The following is a 21,319-nucleotide window of genomic DNA, read 5'->3' as shown; positions in this document are numbered from 1 at the left end:
CATTTTTTGCGGTGTGTATTGTGCATTCTTATTAGTTTATGTAACGTGGTATTTACATAGAACTCTAAGGTTTTTACAAAGAATATATGTGCACTGTGGTGCCATTTAAAACAAAAATTAGTGTTGAAAGTATGTCTTTCATGTATGGCAGTAAATTTGGCCTTTCGTGTCATATCAGTAACCTTTGACCCTGGCCTATGTAACTTGTGCCCCTTCTCTGTCCTTTGGCATATTCCAGTGTCAACAGCTTGTTTGGTCTGTTGAGAAGAGATAATGAAAGAGTGTGTGTTGCCTCAAGAACAATGCACGTTATCCAAAACACCAGGAGCCCCCGTGCTGACGCACACACCGACACATGCGTAAACAGGCAAAGATCTTGTGCCAGAAAGCAGCCAACAGTTCTCCATTGTCAACTTATAAAGAAATTCACCCATAACACCATTAACAGACTGCGGGCTCGCCTGGTTCCAATTTACGCAAAGAGAAGCTTGCAGCCAATTTAACCTTGCAGTTGACTCTTGGAGGAAGCTGCTCGCTAATAGCTCTCAGGCTGTGGTTAGCCTGTTCTGAAGCGAGGAAGCTTTTGTATTAGCCAGCGTACAGCTTCCATCTTTGCTGACAACATATGTCAGGCCAGTCTTAACTGTCATAAGTAATAGGCAGAAATCAACCTCACACACGAGCACAAACAGAGCCTGTGTATCGCTTTAATGTGTGTCTGGATGATTTATGAAATCATTAAAAGCGCTCGTAGCTATTTCCAGTTGAGCTGGGGATTCATCTCTTCGTCCTATTAGAGCTCAGCTTTGACTAGACATCCTAACAACATCATTTTATGTAACTTATAATATCCAAGAAGAGTTCATGCACAAACTGAAGGCACGTTTTTCATAATGAGATTCGACAAATTTATAATACTCAGATTCCTCTTGTTGTAATTGAATGTATTTATCTAATTGGCCCGGCTAAAAAAAAAGTCTCTGTTTGGATTTAGATTCTTAAGAGTCTATGATTGGATCATTATTGCTGTGATTATTATGTTTCTAGTAGGGGTGTCACGATTCAATACATATCACGATACTGAACTCACAATACAATATTATTGTGATACTCAAAGACATATGGTAAAAGGTGCACAAAAAATGTACTGTTGATTTAAAATGCTAAATTTGGTATTTCAGTGGGGGTGGAAATGAATAAGCTTGGACATTTATGCTCACTGTAGAAAAAATCCCTGTAAATTTACGGTAAAAAAACGGCAGCTGTGGATTCCAGAACTTTACTGTTCCTGAACTTTACTGAACTTTACGGCTTTCCTGTAGCTCAAAAAGTAGAGCATGGCGCTAGCAACGCCAAGGTCATGGGTTCGATTCCCAGGGAAAGCAAGAACTGACAATGTAAAAATGTGTACCTTCAATGCAATGTAAGTCGCTTTGGATAAAAGCGTCTGCCAAATGCATAAATAAATGTAAATGTTACTGTAAAAAATACGGTAGTAACATTTTAGATTTTACGGGACAGCACTTAGTTTACTGTCTATTTTACAGTTCAAAACCATATCATAAGGTATATCATTTATAAAAATGTACGGTAAATTTACGGTAAAAAACTGAAATAATGTTAAATTACCAATCTATTGAAATACTAATATCTGTAATGTAACTTTGATATATACTGACAACCACCAATCACAGTGGTGATGAGAGTCACATGGTGAATCAAAGATCATCACAAGCAGCTTTTAAGAAGGACAATATATGGAAGGTGCAGTGTCATTCACACAAACACTAAACACCAAACACTATCATGGTAACACACATTAAATAAAACAAATGCAATAAACATTAATTTAACAACATTAGATTTAACATAAAACCCTAATGTACATAACTGATTAGAAAAAACTAAGAAGAAACTTATTTCAATGAAAATACATAAAATGTGAAGCATTATGCAGGGAATTCTGGGAATATTTAAGGTTTTTCACTGTAAATTACACAATGACTTGGGGGTTTTTTCACTTTCAAAAACTGTAAATTTAAAATAAATAAACTAAAAATTGAACAGTATTTTACTGTATTTAAATGTAAGGTTAGATATATTACAGTTATTCACCGTATATAGTATGGAAACTTTCTATTTACTGTTTTTCACCATAGCATTTTTACAGTCTTTTACCGTTAAAGTCACGATTTAATTTTTTACAGTGCCAATATACAGGACAATGGTGACACCAGAATAAAAATATTCATGATTCTGCCGCATACTGAATGTTTTTCCCTTTTCACACCATTCTTTGTAAACCCTAGAAATGGTTGTGCGTGAAAATCCCAGTAACTGAGCAGATTGTGAAATACTCAGACCGGCCCGTCTGGCACCAACAACCATGCCACGCTCAAAATGGCTTAAATCACCTTTCTTTCCCATTCTGACATTCAGTTTGGAGTTCAGGAGATCGTCTTGACCAGGACCACACCCCTAAATGCATTGAAACAACTGCCATGTGATTGGTTGATTAGATAATTGCATTAATGAGAAATTGAACAGGTGTTCCTAATAATCCTTTAGGTGAGTGTAGTAGTTTAATGTAGTACTGACACTAAAACTCTGTAAACTTGAATTTTTTCCCACACAGTAATTTTCATTTTGGGTAAACTATACACAGTACACTCTGCCCGGCCAAAAAAGAAAGTCGCTGTTTGGATTTAAATAGGCAAATGATTGGATCATTATTGCAGTGATTATTATGTTTCTAGCATGTTACATTTTTGGAAACTAATTGATGGAGTGTGTAGCTTTTCATTTCTTAAACAACTGTAGGAAGACACATCATGGCCATATTCCAGGATGACAAAGTCAAGATTCATCAGCTCAGATTGTGAAGAATGGTTGAGAGGGAGCATGAAGGATCATTTCCACACATGAATTGGCCAGAGCTTAAATTCATTGAAAGTCTTTGGGATGTGCTGGAGGAGACTTTACAGAGTGCTGGACTCTTGCATTGTCAATAGAAGATCTGGAACAAAAACTGATGCGAGGTGCATCAATTTTTGGCGATTTTAAGTTCGGCATCAACTTCAACTGAAGTCTGTTTTTCTACAAGAATAACAAGAGAGATGCACTGTAAACCCTAACACTCAAAATACTGATTTGGTTTGAGTAGAGCCAACTTAACATCACATGAACGTTTATGAGTATTTAGAGCTTTATTTTTCTTTTGAGTTCACAAAACTGACACTTTTTAAGTATTCTGAACTGTTTTGCTTTTTTGAGTTTTATAAACTTGTTTCTTTTAATTTAGACTAACTTAAATTTAACTGAAACTGGGGTGGGATTTCTATATCCCAGAATGCTTTGCCATGACACTCAAAAGTGTGAGTAAATGCTAATATTAAGTGTTATATAATGTTTTTTTGTGCAAGAATAATGTTAATTGGGAGTTTCTGTTATGTTTTTTTTTTTTGTGGGGTCACCATCATGGTGATGAGTGGAGCATGAGCTTGGTTTGAGAACAGATTTATGTTAAATGTTCTACATTGTCTTACTCGTTCAGCAATTTGCTATGCTAATGTCATCAAAGCCAATTAGCAAGTTAGCATTTACTGGCAATAACTCTGACTTTGTCAACATTTGTGTCTGTTTTTATTGTCCCCAAATAGTTTGTATTCATATTTTGGAGAAATGTGGAGTTAGATTTAAATTAGAATTACATTTTTAGATATGTGATATTTTTTAAAAGATAAAGTTTCAGCACTAAGTTTTGTTTTCCTGCATTTTTATGTAATTAGCTGTAAATATTCACATCATAAAATTACAAAATTCTCTCAAGTTTTCAGATATGATGCCAAATTGATCATTTTGACAATGTAACATAAGATACCATTCAAACGTTTGAGGTCAGTAATTTTTAAGAAAAAATTACTTTGATTTAGCAAGGAAGCATTAAACTGATCAAAAGTGACAGTAAAGACATTTAATAATAATGTTATAAAATATTTATATTTCACATAAATGCTGTTCTTTTTTATCTTTATATTCATCAAAGACTCCTGAAAATGTTTCCACAAAAATATTAATATAAGCAGCTCAACTGTTTTTAACATTGATAATAATAAAAAATATTTATCATCATATTAGAATGATTTCTGAAGGATCATGTGACACTGAAGAATGGAGTAGTGATGCTGAAAATTCAAGTTTGCATCACAGGAATAAATCCGATTTTACAATATATTCAAATAAAAAACAGCTATATTAAATTGTAATAATATATCACAATATTTTAGGTAAAATATATGCAGCCAAGCATGAGAGACTTGTTTCAAAAACAAAAACACAATTCTTACCAACCCTAAACTTTTGAGCGGTACATTATAGGCTACCTAAGAACATAATTCATATATTGTGTGTTTGATATGAAACTGTATTTGATTAGAGGTGTGTTTTGAGTCCAGGTGCCCAGCGCTAGTGTGACAATAGAGGGAGCCCCCGCTCTGAACCGCGTCAGATGGGCCGCCGGGGGCAAAGAGGTCGCGGTGGGAGACTCGGAGGGGCGTGTGTGGATATACGACGTCGGAGAGGTATGAATCTTTTCTCAGTAATTAAGAATCCTAATGTGTGCAATTACTGTTATTATTATTCTCTCAGGATTATTTTCAGCCTGTACAGCAGCTTTGCGCACATTGAGTGAAAGTGGAAGTGAAATTGAATCTCAGAGTTTGACAGAAAGGGTTTGCATGTTTACCGAGCTCTCTGCATGGCTAGCTTGTTTTTGTTTGAGTCTTTTATTTTAAGGCAGTCTCCACATGAATGAGCCACCACCACAGAGCAGCAAACCACGAGGACTCCCATGTTCACCATGTTCTTTTCGGGCTTCGCCTCATGTGTGGGGCAGTGCTAATCTTAGCCCAGTGTATTGTGGTAATTGGAGAGTACGTCGGTCGAGCATGTGGGCTCCTTGGGCTGATGATAATGGTGGGTCATCAATAAAACGAAGTGAAGGAAAGTTGAAGGGTTTCGGTGGAACGGGGGCTCAACATGGCCTACATCAGCAGAGGCCGTCACCAACTTCCAGTCGCGGCAAGAAGTACCACTTCTGACGACTGCCAAGGTCCCTTTGTGTTATATTTAGTACACTCTGTTAAATATTTGCTTTGGATCACCACCGCATGTTTTCACTGCGCTTGAGTCGCATTGCGTAAAGTTCAGATGTCATTTTGAAGTTAAAAACTTTTGTTCTTCAACCGCGGGTCACCCCCTGTAACAGAGGGGGTTTTTAAGGCTAGAAATATCCTCTAGATTGTCTTTCAAATCTCGCTTTGCGGAAATTCTAGCAGACCATAGAAGAAGACATTTACGTGACTATCTGCTGTAGTGCCCCTTGTGGCAAAACAAAGAATGCAGTGGATGTGAGAGTCGAGTTATGAATTCTGTTCAGACATTTCAGGGTGTTTGCATTCATATTTGTGTGTAGATTACTGCAGTTCATACACACAGTGACTAAACTGTATCTCTTTTGCGTCCAGAATTAATTTATGATTTAAAATTTGAGTTGCACTTTAGTTTAGGGTCCAATTCTCACTATTAGCTTACTATTAACTATGACTTTTGCCTCAATAAACTCCTAATTACTGCTTATTAATAGTTAGTAAGGTAGTTGTTAAATTTAGGTATTGGGTAGGATTAAGGGATGTAGAATATGGTCATACAGACTAAGGCATTAATATGTGCTTTATAAGTACTAATAAACAGCCAATATCCTAGTAATATGCATGCTAATAAACAACTAGTTAATAGTGAGAATTGGACCATAAACTAAAGTGTTACCGAAACTTGTTGCCAAATTTAACATCTCTTTAAATCTTATTAAGTTGTTTAACATATTTTATTAATATTTCCTAAAAAAAAAAAAAAGGTAACACTTCACAATAAGGTCTCATTTATTAACATTAGTTAATGCATCGGCTAACTTGAACTAACAATGAGCAATACATTTGATATATTGCAGCATTTATTAATGTTCATAAAAATGTTCATGTTGGTTCACGGTGCATTTAACTAATAGATACAACTTTCGATTTTAACAATTTATTAGTAAATGTTGAGATTAACATTTGCTAAGATTAATAAGTGCTGTAGAAGTATTGGTTAGTGTTAGTTCATGTTAACTATTGTAAACACCTGAAACCTTATTGTTGCTGAAAAAATATTTTAACATGACTGCTTCGCTTATTAATATTCAAATAAGTTTTGTCTGCAAAATCATGTGCTCCAACCCACCTGCAGGGAAAAAAATTGTATATATCATAGAATGATAATAATAATATCATAAAAAAGACCCCATCAGACCATAATGGTGTCAAGTGTTAACCCGATCTCACAGCAGTTTGTGCGTATTTTACGAGGTGGCTAATTCGCACAAACTCACTCGTACGAATTGGTGCGATTTTTGCTCAATCAGACGTATTTGATGAGTTACCCAATTCGTATGATTTAGTACGAATGACCTAACCTCAAACTCGCACAAACGAATTGGTCGTGAGATCAGATATTTTTTACGTTATTTTAGTTCGCAAAATGTCCCCGAAAACTGTATAATTATTATACCTTAAAAAAATATATTAACTTTTTTTAATAATGTAAACAAAGGTACAAAATATGGTGATACTGTTTACTTGATAGTTATACCACATACAATTTTTTACATTTAATCTTTTATTAAAAATTGCATTTATCAAGTTTTTAAAACCCTCATGAAACATTTTACACATTTTAAACATTTAGTGCTGTCAAATCGATTAATCGCATCCAAAATAAAAGTTTGCATTTACATAATGGGTGTACTGTGTATAATTATTATGTATATTTGAATACACACACATACATGTATATATTTAAGAAATATTTGCATGTATATATATATATATATATGCATCGGCTAACTTGAACTAACAATGAGCAATACATTTGATATATTGCAGCATTTATTAATGTTCATAAAAATGTTCATGTTGGTTCACGGTGCATTTAACTAATAGATACAACTTTCAATTTTAACAATTTATTAGTAAATGTTGAGATTAACATTTGCTAAGATTAATAAGTGCTGTAGAAGTATTGGTTAGTGTATATATATATAGAACACATTTTAAATATATACATGTATGTGTGTGTATTTATAATAATTATACACAGTACACACATTATGTTAACGCAAATTTTTATTTTGGATGTGATTATTTGATTTGATAGCAGTAATACATATAAATATATATATATATATATATATATATATAAAATGTAAAATGTATAAAATCATAGTGTTGTATATAACTTTCATATATACACTACACTCTATCTCTCTAATATACAGCAGACACACTCTGTATAGTGTGTATATATAGGCCTATATTTACATTATACACACAATACAGCATACAGGGATCAAATCCCAGTGTTATAAGGTCATTTATTGATGAAGGCCTCTTAAGACCCCCTGCTGTACTATACAAGAGCTTGATTTGGCCTTTGGTTTGGAAGTGGCTGTCATCTCCTCCCACCTCTCTATTCCTGTTTAATTAAACCCTGTAGATCTCTCTCTCTCTCTCTCTCCCTCTACCTCTCTCTCTCTCTCTCTCTGTCTCAGCATGGGCGGTAGGCAGCCTTCCTTTTTCATCTAAATCTGACTCTGACAGCAGAAAGCGATCCCACATCGTCACCCAGCCGGCCCATAGTCCCCATCTTCCCCTTCCTGAGAACTGACACGATAAATATTCAGCACTCAAAGGCCAAACAAGCAGCTTTATTGTTCTGTCTCTGAATCACAATGTGTGGTGATCTCTTTCCTCTCCCACACTGTGACAGCACATGTAATGCGTAGCTTTGCTCTTGATGTGGCGTTTTGGAGAGGTGGGGGTGTGTTTTTGGCACTGGATTTCTAAAACGCTCATCTGTTGCAGCTGGCCGTGCCCCACAGTGAGGACTGGACCCACTTCGGACGCACGCTGATGGAGATCCGCGCCAACCACGGGGATGGTGAGGAGGAGGGGCCTGTGGAGCTGGCCACGTAAACATGCCGCCATCGCAAACCCAGACTGAGCCTGATGTAACACACCCAATTAGCATGCCCACTATACTGTGCTGTTTACCGTTTATCCGAAGGGACCGTTTATCCAAATAATGGAAAATGTGGCATTGTTTTCAAGGGCTGGGTAAAAATACTGCATGGTTTTTTTTAAAAGCGCAAACCCTACCTCTCAGCCGGATTTCATTGGTCATCCAGTCAAGAAAAGTTCAGACTTTGTGCATTCAGTTCAGAAATATCATCGTGACAATCAGTAATGCTATCTATCAGGATGTGCCACCATTGCTATACTGAGGTTAGGGTTAAAGTCAGCATGAAACGGAAGTTGCTCTTCTGAAACGCTTCTCAAACAAGAACAAATGTAGGAGAGAACTTGATTTTATCCATGGGGAATTGATTGGATGGTTTGCTATTGGTGGATCTCATGTGAGTGACAGGTTGTCCCGCCCTCATGCCAGAACACATCATCAGAGAAGAATAAAAACTGTCGCTACAAGAAGTTACTTCAATTAAAGATTACAAGGGGACATGACACGACACAGATAAATAATTTATAATAAATACTCCAATATTCTAGCCTGACAAGCCAGACCCACATCAAGATGTTGGGTCTGGGAACACACCATTGGCAGGGCTCAATCCGAGGGGCGGGATAAACGGTTGTTTTTCAAATTCCCTCTGCACGCAATAGGAAAGCGCTACAACCAACCAGAGCGCTTTCAGTGGTGAGACAACAATCACAAGCGGGTTATGGCTGAGTCCCATGCATTTTCCCATCAGCGGAGCTAGTTGATAGATTAAACTTTAGCCGTATTCGGTCGGCAAAACTCAGAACACATCTTCCTTTCTTAAGAATGACTTCAGTGCCGTTCTTTGCTAGCAGGGCATTCACGCAGAACCGTCACAACTCTGCCATCATTATGTTAAGCCCGCCCACCGACTCTATACACGATGTGATTGGCCTGACTAGAGTTTGGTTTTTCAAGCTCGCAAGTCGACGGAGAGTTGCTTGACGACCCTGGCTGCAAATTACATTTCCTGCCGCTGGGGGCGTCTAGATTTCTAGGCTACCAATATCCCATAAAAATAAGTCAATTTGATTGTCAATTTTGAGTTCATTGTGACTTTAAGAGTATTTGTTTCAATGCTGTGTAGGCAATCAACACTGTGATTAACTTGACCAATGAAATCTTTAGAATTGGCTGCGAGGCGGGGATTGCTCTTAAAGGGATAGTTCACCCCAAAATGTTTTGTCTTAATTTACTCGCCCTCATGTTGTTCCAAACCTGTATGAGTTTCTTTCTTCTGTTGAACACAAAAGAAGATATTTTGAAGAATGTCTGTAACCAGACAGTTGACAGTGGCCAATGACGTCCATAGTAGGGGAAAAAATAGTATGGAAGTCAATAGCTAACGTCAACTATCTGGTTACTGACATTCTTCAACATATCTTCTTTCAAGCTCATACTGGTTTTTGGAACATGAGGGCGGGTAAATTATGACAAAATGTAAATTTTTGGGTGAACTAGCCCCTTAACTGTGGGGCATAACAATATAGTTTTTCCGATTATTCACTGGTAATTCTTAAAATACCAAGATCAAACTTTTACTTAGTCAACTTCCAGTTTGTTGTTAATTTTTCAAACTTTTATTTTGCGTAATGCATTACTTTAGTTCCGTTGGAAGGTTCTTTGTATCAAGTGTCTCAACCATAGACTGTAAAAAAATATGGACGTAGTGTCCGTGACGTCACCCGTAGGATTCTGAAGAGCAGTTTTGAAGTGTAAAGTAGGGACGAGCTGGCCGTCGCCATCTTGGCAGGGCATCACTCCCGGATAACAGAAACTGGGCAAAAAGGCGGGACGTGGGCGGAGCTGAAGTGATCTGATGACTAACAGACAGCAGATAAATGGCTATTCACATGTCACTCAAAGTGGCCACAGAACTTTAATGCTTTATATAATGTAAACGAATGAGTTATAAAAAAAATAATAAAAAAAATTTTCTGCTGTAAAGTTGGGCATTTTAACATGGGGCTCAATGAGATTCTGCTCCCTTCTGGAGCATGTCTCTAGCGGCCAGTCGATGAATTGCAGTTTAAGTCACTTCTGTATTGGCTTCAAGAGAAACTGTGGGAGGTTGCCGCTTGGTCTCAACCCGCTTTTCAGCATCGCAACTTCCCCACTGCTGAAGCTTCAGTTCCATGGCAAAATCCCAAACAGCAACATAGCGTCCGGATCCGGCCTACATCTGGTACAGGTGGATTCAACACATACCAGATGTGGGCCGGATCTGGGCCGACACTATGTTGCTGTCTGGGATAAATCATATTTTGCCTGAGTACATGTGACTGCATTGTGTAGCTTATGTATTGAATGTGATGACTGTGTGGACAGCGAAATAATAATAAGCGTCTTTCTATTGAGTTGTCTTCACGGAACACACAGAAACATACACGACCAATGTTGTCTGAAACATGAACATATGAGTTGGACATTTTAGTGAATCAAAAACAATGCAACTAGTAAACCCCTATTCCAAAAACCAATGAATCGTCTCGAATGAATCATTATTTTCATGATTTATATAATTTACAGCATTAGCACAGAGTAGCAAAATGGACATTTTAACTGAAATATACCCATACGGATAGCAAAAATGTATCAGATTGAAGAGCTTGCGAATATCCCTTTCGTTTACCTGCCATTGTCATTCTACAGTCGTGAAAGTGAATAATGAACAGTCTTATTATGGAAAGAGCTGCTTATTTTGTGTCCTACAAAGTCACACAGGTTTGAAATGACATATTTCATATTTAGGTGAACGATCCCTTTAACAGTTGCTTATGGTGAAATAGGTTTTATTTCCGTGAGCTTTGTCATTGTATTTTTATGTATTCGTCTCATAACATGTTTGAAAATGTGAATTTAATAACCTGAAATAACCTGCTGCTAAAGCATTTTCGACGTTGGTTGGTGGTTATTTTTAGTATACTTGAACAGTGTGTGTATATTTTTGTACTGAGCTCCCTGCATGAAGTATTGACAAATGAAGTCACGTAAGTTGTAACCGTGTCGACAATAGGCTTTCCCATCAGTGTTACAGCAATGTGTGCTTGCTAAAAGAGTTCACATTTTAGAAATAATGTTATTGAAAACCATAAGTGAGAAGTGTGTGGCTAAATGAAACAAGTGTTGACCAATAAAACATGCTAAACTAGTTTGGTTTTGATCTTTTAATAAATATATCCTTCAATCAGTGCATCTATTGCTGCCATACTTGGAGTAAAGGCACAATATTTACACACTATATATACAATCAACTCTACTGTACAGCTCAATATAGTGTCTTCACATCATTTTTCAAGGGGTAAAGAAATACAGTACTAACATTATCTGTAAAACCTTGGGAGTCGACAGTCCCCACAATACCAACATAAATATGGAATACATTCAAATGTGAGTGTCCACATCAGTAATGACATGAATATGATATGAGTAGTATGCGATTACATAGCTTTATGGTAAAAGGAGGAAAGAAAATGGAAACAGTTGCATCATTGTTCAGTTTCAGCTGGATATGCTTGTACTGTTAAAACTGCAATATGCATCAGGTGACCCGTTCGTTATATAAATAAATTAAAAAGGGGATCAACTGTAGTTACATGAATTGATTGGGTAGGTCATAACCACTTAATAATTTTGCTACAGTTTGTTAAAGATAATTTCACACAACAATTCCACTGAAGAATCCAGAACTGTGTGGTACTGTAGATCATCCCCATATACTTCAAAGCTGTATTTTGCATTAATAATCACATAAAACATCCTTTCCAGTTCATCTGCTGAAGGTTTTATGCTCTCGACAAGAGTGTGTGTGTGTTTGTTCCAGTGCTGCTGAACACAAGGTACCGTCACCCCCGTGTGCACGCGTTTGCCTCAAGCATGGGGAAAGGCAGACGCTCGGAATCGTGGTAGATGCAGTCCAAATTTACTCTCGATGCCAGCAAACGTGGCCACGGCCAACCTGAAGCCACCGATGTGGTCAGGATTGGGCGCCGGGAGGCTGATCCGAGACTTGGGAGTAGGCTCCGCGCCAGCTGGTTTTCTGTGGTGAGGAGAGAGTGAGAGAGAAGATGGATGAGGAGGAGGAGCAAAAGCAGACTTCACATTCTGTCCTGTCCTGTCCTGTCAAAAAAGAATAAACAGCCTGCCTGTGTAGTGAAAACAAGAATATTTCCCCCTGGAGTTATGGAACACAAAATAAATGAACAGACCAGAATTGGTGTCTTGCTTTCCTTTTTTTCTTTTTAACTTTCCATTTAGGACACAAAGCCTATTTTAGGACGTCGTCTTAACATTTAAGCTTGAATGACATCATAATCATGTAGTAGCTCGTTCAATCAGTCAGTCGAAGCACCAAAAAAACCAGACATGAATATAAAAAATATATTTTTAAATTTGAGTGACCACACAAGCAATGAAATATGCTTAAGCAGACATATGATAAAGGGAAATCGACCACATACAAAAATGCATATTTTCATTCATTCTGTATGCACATTCTATATTCTCGGATTCTCTATTTTAGCATAACTTGGTTCTGATTGGTCAGATTATGTAAAATATGTTTGTATAATAACTGTATATTTTCAGTATCTATCAAAAGTGGTCCAAGGAAGGAACAGTGGTGAACCGGCGACAGGGTCATGGGCGGCTAAGGCTCATTGATGCACGTGGGGAGCAAAGGCTGGTCCGTGTGGTCCGATCAAACAGACGAGCTACTGTAGCTCAAATTGCTCAGGAAGTTGATGCTGGTTCTGATAGAAAGGTGTCAGAATACACAGAGCATCTCAGTTTGTTGTGTATGGGGCGGCATAGCTGCAGTCCAGTCAGGGTGCCCATGCTGACCCCTGTCCACCGCCGAAAGTACCAACAGTGGCACGTGAGCATCAGAACTGGACCACGAGCAATGGAAGAAGGTGGCCTGGTCTGATCAATCACGTTTTCTTTTACATCACGTGGATGGCCGGGTGTGTCGCTTACCTGGAGAACACATGGCACCAGGATGCACTATGGGAAGAAGACAAGCGGCGGAGGCAGTGATGCTTTGGGCAATGTTCTGCTGGGAAACCTTGTGTCCTGCCATCCATGTGGATGTTACTTTGACATGTACCACCTACCTAAGCATTGTTGCAGACCATGTACACCCTTTCATGGAAACAGTATTCCCTGGTGGCTGTGGCCTCAGGATAATGCGCTCTGCCACAAAGCAAAAATGGTTCAGGAACGGTTTGAGGAGCACAACAACAAGTTTGAGGTGTTGACTTGGCCTCCAATTTCCCCAGATCTCAATCAACAAGTCCATGGAGGCCCCACCTCGCAAGTTACAGGACTTAAAGGATCTGCTGCTAACACACCTTCAGGGGTCTAGTGGAGTCCATGCCTCGACGGGTCAGGGCTGTTTTGATAGCAAAAGGGGGACCAACACAATATTAGGAAGGTGGTCATAATGTTATGCCTGATCAGTGTATATAATAAATACAAGTTTTGAACTTTCTATTCAAGAATCCTGAAAAAAAGTTTCCAGGTTTCCATAAAAAAATATGCATTTTGTCAGTATTGATATCGAAAAAATGTTTCTTGAGCAGAAAATCATCATATCAGAATGATTTCTGAAGGGTCATGTGACACTGAAGACTGGAGTAATGATGCCGATTTGTAGTTTTTTTTAGTTGAACTATCCCTTTAAGACAGCATTTTAAACGAGACTCCTTCAAAGCAATGGCATTTCACATGTATGTTTTTGTATAAGAGATTAACAATTATGCCATCAAAAATATAATGCAGATCAAATAAATGCAGCTTTGGTGAGCATTAGAGACTTCTTTCAAAACATTGAAACATATCAACGACCCTAAACTTTTAAACTGTATTGTAAGGTGGGCTAGTTTCATGTCTAGAGATGCACGTCTCGACACCTTATTGGTTATTGCCAATATCTTCCTTAAAATAATACAATTAAATATATATATCCGCCAGTATTGGATATTTAATTGATTAACTATTCTAGCTCCCACTTAAAGGGACAGTGATAAAATATGGCAAAAGTCCTGCTTTAAAGGGATAGTTCACCCATAAATGAAAAATCTGTCATCTTTTACTCAGAATAAAGAAATTCATACAGGTTTGGAACAACTTGTGGGTGAGTAAATGATGACAGAATTTAGATTTTTAGGTGAACTATCCCTTTAAGAAAACTGTCCCTTTAAAAGCATTCCACAAGTCTCTCCTCTATTAGAATGAGCCTTATATTATTATTATTTTATTATATTTATAGTAATATTGTCTTGGTTAACAGTCAGAACATGAAAGTAACTAAGTCTCAGCTTTCTTTCTTCACGTAAAATAGTGTCAACTCAAAGAAATGTTTCAGATCTGAGCCACGTGACTGTATGATTTCACACTGTCCTAAAATACAGTCTGTATCCTGAATGGAAAGGTTTCGAGAAGGCATTTATTTTGTGTGAGGAAAATATTCTTGTTTTCACAATTCAGTCAGGCTGTTTATCTCCAGTCAACTTTTCGATATGACAACACGTATTTATTAAAGTGCTCTCTAAGCCACATGAATCAATATATAAACAGGTATAAAAACAAATCCACACATAGGTTTTTATATATACGATGTTCTTTTATATGTGCCTGTGGTTTCTGGGTTTCAGGACAGCACAATGTTCCATGGGAAAATAAGGTCATTCTGTCCAGAACTGGAACAGACTCCAGTCAAAGCAATTCTCCCCACCTCAAATCACTTGGACACATGGAGCCATGTGGCTATGGAAGAGCATTTCTAGAAATGTCACCTCCAGGCTTCAGTGAGTCAGCTGACCCTTTCTAAATCATAAAGCGAGGGTGTTTTTCGCTTCAGCAAGAGAGATAAAGATGCGGCGGCAAACAGCTTTCAGTCCAGGCGTTCGACGCTTTCTTGTGTAGCAATTAGGCCTCCCTGCTTCAGCTGTAACAAAGTGCCCGTCGAAATGAGAGTCTTCGCTACAAAGCCAGCCCTCTCTAAACAGCTATTAATGAAATCTCAGGGCATCTGACATTTCAGTGCTCTTCAAATTCACACTGTGTGCCCCAGAGGTTTTTTTTTTCCCTAATGGAAAAAATCTAAAGAAAGTGTTACCATACCATTTCTAAGCTTTAGGAAGTGTGAGAGTCTTACTGTCCACCGAAGTCGATGTAAAACCACCTCTGCAGCAGCTCATAGGTCACCAGCGTCACTCCAAACTGCGGCGAGGAGCGAAACACACGTGCTGAATGGGAAAGATAAACACAATTACGTTCATATGAAGCATCAGCAAGCAGTCTGTACAGATTCTGTATTTATTAAAAATGCACATAATTGTTAACAAAATCATCTGTTCACCGTATTATCGGATTTGCAAAAGACTTCAAAAGAATGAAGTTAAGAAATTTCTTAAAGGGATAGCTCACCCAAACATGAAAATTCTGTCATGAATGACTCGCCCTCACGTCGATCCAAACCCGTAAGACTTTCATTCATCTTTGAAACACAAACTAAGATCTTTTTGATGAAATCTGAGAGCTTTCTGTCCCTTCTTTGACATCTACGTAACTACCACTTTGATGCTTCAAAAAGTAAAACTAATCCACATCAATTGAGAATGAACCTCATTGGTTCTTGCGGAAGCTCAAACGTGATGCGTAACATGAGAATGAACCTCATTGGTTCTTGCTGAAGCTCAAACGTGATGCGTAACACGAGAATGAACCTCATTGGTTCTTGAGGAAACTCAAATGTGATGCGTAACATGAGAATGAACCTCATTGGTTCTTGCTGAAGCTCAAATGTGATGCGTAACATGAGAATGAACCTCATTGGTTCTTGCTGAAGCTCAAACGTGATGCGTAACACAAGAATGAACCTCATTGGTTCTTGAGGAAACTCAAACGTGATGCGTAACACGAGAATGAACCTCATTGGTTCTTGAGGAAACTCAAACGTGATGCGTAACACGAGAATGAACCTCATTGGTTCTTGAGGAAACTCAAATGTGATGCGTAACACGAGAATGAACCTCATTGGTTCTTGAGGAAACTCAAATGTGATGCGTAACACGAGAATGAACCTCATTGGTTCTTGAGGAAACTCAAATGTGATGCGTAACACGAGAATGAACCTCATTGGTTCTTAAGGAAACTCAAACGTGATGCGTAACACGAGAATGAATAAATAAAAGCCTAAACTCAATCCGTTCATCATATAAAGTGTTCGAGTCTTTTAAGAAGATTATTTTCTGGAATTTAATTTATTCTTAATTTTTTGTCTTTAGAACAATCTTAAAAAATGGGAATACAAAATATTATTTATTTTATTCTTAAGTTAGAAAATAGAAGTTTTGCTAGAAAGATTTAATAAGAATTCAGCCTTATTTAAAGGTCCCATGGCATGAAATTTTCATTTTATGAGGTATTTCAACATTAATATGAGTTCCCCTAGCCTGAATATTGTCCCCAAGTGGATAGAAATGTTGATCGGTGTAAAACCGAGTTCTGGCTGTCTTTCTCTGCCTTTGAGAAAATGACAGGCCCGACTAGCCAATCCTGAAGCCTCCTGGTTTGACGTCCAAGCAGGAACGGTTACCTCCCTTTCCTCCGCCCAGAGAATCTGGCACGCCCATGCAAACGCTCGAGATCATTAACGTTACTTGTGAACGAGTGAACACTGGCAGTTTCTCAGTGTTTGGATGTACAAATGAAAACAGAAGTCTTTTTTCAGTTCCTTCTGATCTGTGATCATTGATTTCTTATGTGTAGCTTATTATTTATTATTTGTGGACACGCAGCAGCTTCTCTCTCTCCCGACAGAACAGTGTTTTCGTGTTTTCTATCTTGTGAGTCAGTGTTTTTGTACGTCCTTGTCGCGTCTATCTGTTCTAAAATGTGCATACAGTCTTTTCGGTTTAACATCAGCAGTCACATCTTTAGAGATAAACTTCACACACGCCGAAGCTCGGCCTCCAACATCCCCGACCCCCAGTACTGCATCTGGCGCACAGCGGAGGCACCAAACGCGGCGTGAGATTAAGCAGAAGGGGGGTAAGCATGAGGGTATCCGGCTAGGCTAGCCAGCTAACCCCACAATAAACTGGATTACATACGATTACAGCTGTTGTGTCTTTGTTTGCGCTGTGTAACGTTACTCAATGCGCGTCAATGACGCTATTCATATGATTGGAAGATATCTAGAAATAATGCAATACTCAACACTTACTAACTCGTTCATCTCGCTGTAATGGTACATTGCATGTGTTACAAAATTGGTAGAATAATGATGAAGAGGACTCGGTGTGACTGGGACTCGTGTTTATTCAGAACTCTCAGATACAAACACAATAAACTCGCGCTGACAGACAGCGCTCTCTTAACTCAGTTTACTATAAATAACTTTGTTAGCAATCGCTTCGTCTCCGTGATGTCCGGTTCGCGAACGAATCATTCTTTTGAATCGGTTCTTTTTAGTGAACCGAACCAGTTCACCAAATCGGACTGAATCGTTCTAAACGGTTCGCGTCTCGAGTCAGCGCTGATCCATAATTTACTAAAGTTACTAACTTTCTGACATGAGTGACAGCCCCTCCGACTAGAAATAAACTAATAACCTGAAGTATATGCTAGTAACTACAACAGTTCACCCTGAACTGAGACATGCTGAGAGAACTGATGAGAAGTGAACACAGGTCCATCCGTCTCTCTGGCAGACTCGTGCCTGCTCGTGCCTCGTTAAACCACGCCCCCTCCGCTCATTTAAAATGCAAAGATGTCAGCCAATCACAACAGTGGGCGTTTTTACTGAAGTCTCACAGCAGACACGCCTCTTGAAGCAGGACATTCAGCCACAGGGCAAACAGCAGTATAGAAAAAATGCCTTTTATTTCTAAATTATGACATTTTATGATGTAAAAATCATACTAATGATATAAGTACACCTCAGAAAACACTATAAAATAATAGAAAAATGCCAGGCCATGGGACCTTTAATAAGAAAAAGGGGACATTTTATTCCAAAAACAATTGCAGAAAGTCCAGTGTGCTCCATAGTGGGAACTGAGGCTGTCCATCATACAAGTGAAAAAAAGTTGTCCCTATCATATGTGGGGTATATTTCAAATCTTCAAAAGTCATACGGTAGTTATGTCTATGAGAGACAGAATGAAATCACATTTAGGCTTGCGTTCACTTCAAATGTGGCACTTCAAGACCTGTTTAATGTCAAACCAACTGTGATGCGTCCTGACACACCAAATTTGATTTAAATGAGATTTGAGAGCTACGACAGAGGTGGCGATTTTGGCGACTAAACTTTTTGTGGTCCACTGAAAAAAGAAATTCTTACAGGTTTGGAAAGATGTAAATGATGATGGAATTCTCATTTTTTGGCTGAATTAACCCTTTAAAGGTGCTGTATGTCATTTTTAGGTCTGTACTACAACATAGGGATACTATATTATGTTTCATATTAAGTTCAAATACTTGTTTCTCTGAAAAACAATGCTACAACCAGCTATTCTACTTTATAATGTGCGTTCCAGGTCAGAATGTTTGTTTTGGTCTGTGTAATCCCGCCCACTGCCAATTTACCCAATAATATTTGACACCTTGGGTTGCCAGTTGGTGAAAAACACAGCTTATTGCAGCTATGGAAGCCAACAAACAAACTGGGTCAGAGATCACAGATTCTGCCCGACCTAAAAAGCCTCGGCATCCATCTAAAAATCTCTATGACCAGAGGCATATAAAAAGTCTAAAAGTCGCTTTCCTTTGTCCTTGTCCTCACACTGGCAACCCACGTGAGTGTTGAGTCTGATGCTGCGTTCACACCGAACGCGAATAGAGCGTCTGGGGCGAGCGATTTCCATGTTAAGTCAATGGAAAGGCGCGTTGACACGCGTCTGGAGGTCCTGCGGCACGATTCCGCCTCATTCGAAGACGCAAGAAGCGCAAGACGCTCGATTCGCGTCCAATTCGCGTCATTCGCGCGAACTTGCAGCATGAGGAGGAGGAGGTCGGGGAAACAACTCTCTCCGATATTTTGAATTTGGACTGTTGTACCCATTCTAACCACTAGCTGTCAATATTACACACTGCACCTTTACTATATACGGTCAACAGCAACATTAGCATGACTAGTTTCAGGTAAGTTGACGAGATACACCTCCAGCTCCTTTCCAGAAGGCACGAGGGCCCTCCTCCTGAAGAATCTTCCAGAAGCAGTCAATGAGTCCATTGTACGTAGTCTGGCCTGCACGGGCAGCCACTTGTAACCGGGTCTTGATAACATCAGCAGGGGTCACCAGGGATGCGGCAGGCATGCCTAAAGAGAAGTCACACATGTCAGTGAAGAGTCTGATTGGAATTCATTAGAACATTGAAGTAATAACTTTTTGAATACATTTGATTTATGCATCACATGAATACAAGTTAATTCAGTTTCATTGCCAGGATTAAAACATTAGCGTATGTAAACTCTGCGACTCCATCTATGATTAATGCACAGCGTGCCATGAATTAGTTCCACCGAATAAATACAGACAGCCTATTTGAGATAAAATAGTATAAATAGCTCAAGCAGAAAGCTCCGGCGTTATGCATCGTTTTTTATTTAGAGGTCCAGACAATGCTTAATAATGAGGCTGACATAAGCCCTGTCCCACGCTGTCCAGCACAAAGGCCACTGTGGCACCAATTCAGCTCTTAATAGCCTAAATCAGCGATAGCATTTAGTCTAAATAGCCCCACCGCCATCACACCAACTCCACCGCATGTTCAAGAGCTTTATTTTAACATCTAAATAAAGTACTTGCATCTGAATAATTACGTGCCTTTCTCTCTGCTGACCTGCTTCGACGGACAAACCTTCACTGGAGCATAACAAAATTATAGCCTGAAACTAAACTCAAATAATTTTCAATAAAACTGGCGAACAAATTAATTTGAGTTTTTTATATATGGTGAAACCTTTCCTACTCGTTTATTAAACATAAACAGGCCACTAGACAGAAATAACACTAGATTCCAAAGAGAAATTTAATGTTGTTAAACATTTTTTAATTATACCGTTTATAACAAAAAAGTGAAGCAGAAACTAGAAAACTGATATAATTTAAAAAAATAATAATATAGTGCAAATTACTATAGAAGCTTGTTTCCACCACTAAGTAAAAAAGTAATTACTTAATTACTACTTTTTATCTCGCAATTCTTTTTTCTTAGAATTGCATTATATAAACTCGCAATTGTGAGTTATATAAGTCAGAATCAGGGGCGATTCTAGGATATTCATTTAGGGAGGCTCAGCCCCCAGTGGGGGTATGAAAAAAAAGGTAACACTTGAGTTTAGGGTCCAATTCTCACTATTAACTAGTTGCTTATTAACATGCATATTACTAGGATATTGGCTGTTTATAGCACTTATAAAGCACATATTAATTCCTTATTCTGCATGATCATATTCTACATCCCTTAATTGTATCCAGGAATGTAGGCAGGGTTTTATAATCACTGAGATCCCAAATGTGAGGTGGTTTGGGGAGTTCGGGGACATGGTTCTCTGAGAAAATTTAGATTTCTATGATCTACATATGTGCATTTTAAGATGTTCTGAAGGCCAAAAAAAATGTATAACAATAGCTTGGAAACCATGTCAGTGGGCAGTAGATTATTTGTCTCTCTTATTATCTCCACATCTCTCTTTTTCTCTTTCCCTCCTAAAACTGACTGATAGTTTTTCCATTTTCGTCAGTGAAGAAAGTAAACATATGGTTAACTGATATTTATATGTTTTATGAATCATTTTCGTAGATGTGTTCATTTATTGAAGGCTACCAGCAAAGCTAAGTAACTAACGTTAGGATAAGTTTATTAAATTAATTCACAATATGCATACATTCCTTACTAATCTATGCCCGATACAGGCTGAAATAAACTGAGCTTTTTAAATTTACTGAAGGCTACAAATGGAATTATATTAATTTACAATATGTACACATTCATTATTAATCCTATGCCTAATCTGATGAAAACGGCTTTGTTAATATTTCTTGTTCATTAATTAGGCTACATTTATGAATCACATTTGCCTACATAGGCCTAATTTCGATTCAAAATTTTGGAAATTAGACAAAAGTTGATTAATTTGCCTGAATATCAT

The 21,319-nt window shown here is 38.1% G+C and overlaps 2 protein-coding genes across 3 annotated transcripts in view; one reads left to right on the top strand and one right to left on the bottom strand.

Annotated features, from left to right (window-relative positions):
• dync1i1a (dynein cytoplasmic 1 intermediate chain 1a) overlaps positions 1 to 11,301 on the top strand; it is a 107,070-nt gene extending 95,769 nt beyond the window's left edge. Inside the window, exons 15-17 of the mRNA XM_079828468.1 lie at positions 4,455 to 4,580; positions 7,959 to 10,314; positions 10,363 to 11,301. Of these exons, the coding sequence (XP_079684594.1) occupies positions 4,455 to 4,580; positions 7,959 to 8,069 (237 nt within the window). The 3' untranslated portion in view covers positions 8,070 to 10,314; positions 10,363 to 11,301. The remainder of the gene's footprint in view (positions 1 to 4,454; positions 4,581 to 7,958; positions 10,315 to 10,362) is intronic.
• Positions 11,302 to 11,305: 4 nt separating this feature from the next.
• Positions 11,306 to 21,319, bottom strand: part of slc25a13 (solute carrier family 25 member 13) — a 70,016-nt gene continuing 60,002 nt past the window's right edge. For both annotated transcript variants that reach the window (XM_079828467.1, XM_079828466.1), the window contains 3 exons: positions 19,325 to 19,483; positions 15,311 to 15,401; positions 11,306 to 12,190 (listed from right to left, as the gene is read on the bottom strand). In XM_079828467.1, coding sequence (XP_079684593.1) covers positions 12,022 to 12,190; positions 15,311 to 15,401; positions 19,325 to 19,483 — 419 coding nt within the window. In that variant the 3' untranslated portion in view covers positions 11,306 to 12,021. The remainder of the gene's footprint in view (positions 12,191 to 15,310; positions 15,402 to 19,324; positions 19,484 to 21,319) is intronic.

Source organism: Gobio gobio (genome assembly GCF_949357685.1).
Source record: "Gobio gobio genome assembly, chromosome: 11".
Taxonomy (NCBI): Eukaryota; Metazoa; Chordata; class Actinopteri; order Cypriniformes; family Gobionidae; genus Gobio; species Gobio gobio.
Note: the sequence above shows the minus strand (reverse complement) of the source record. Positions and strands in the feature narration are given on the sequence as shown.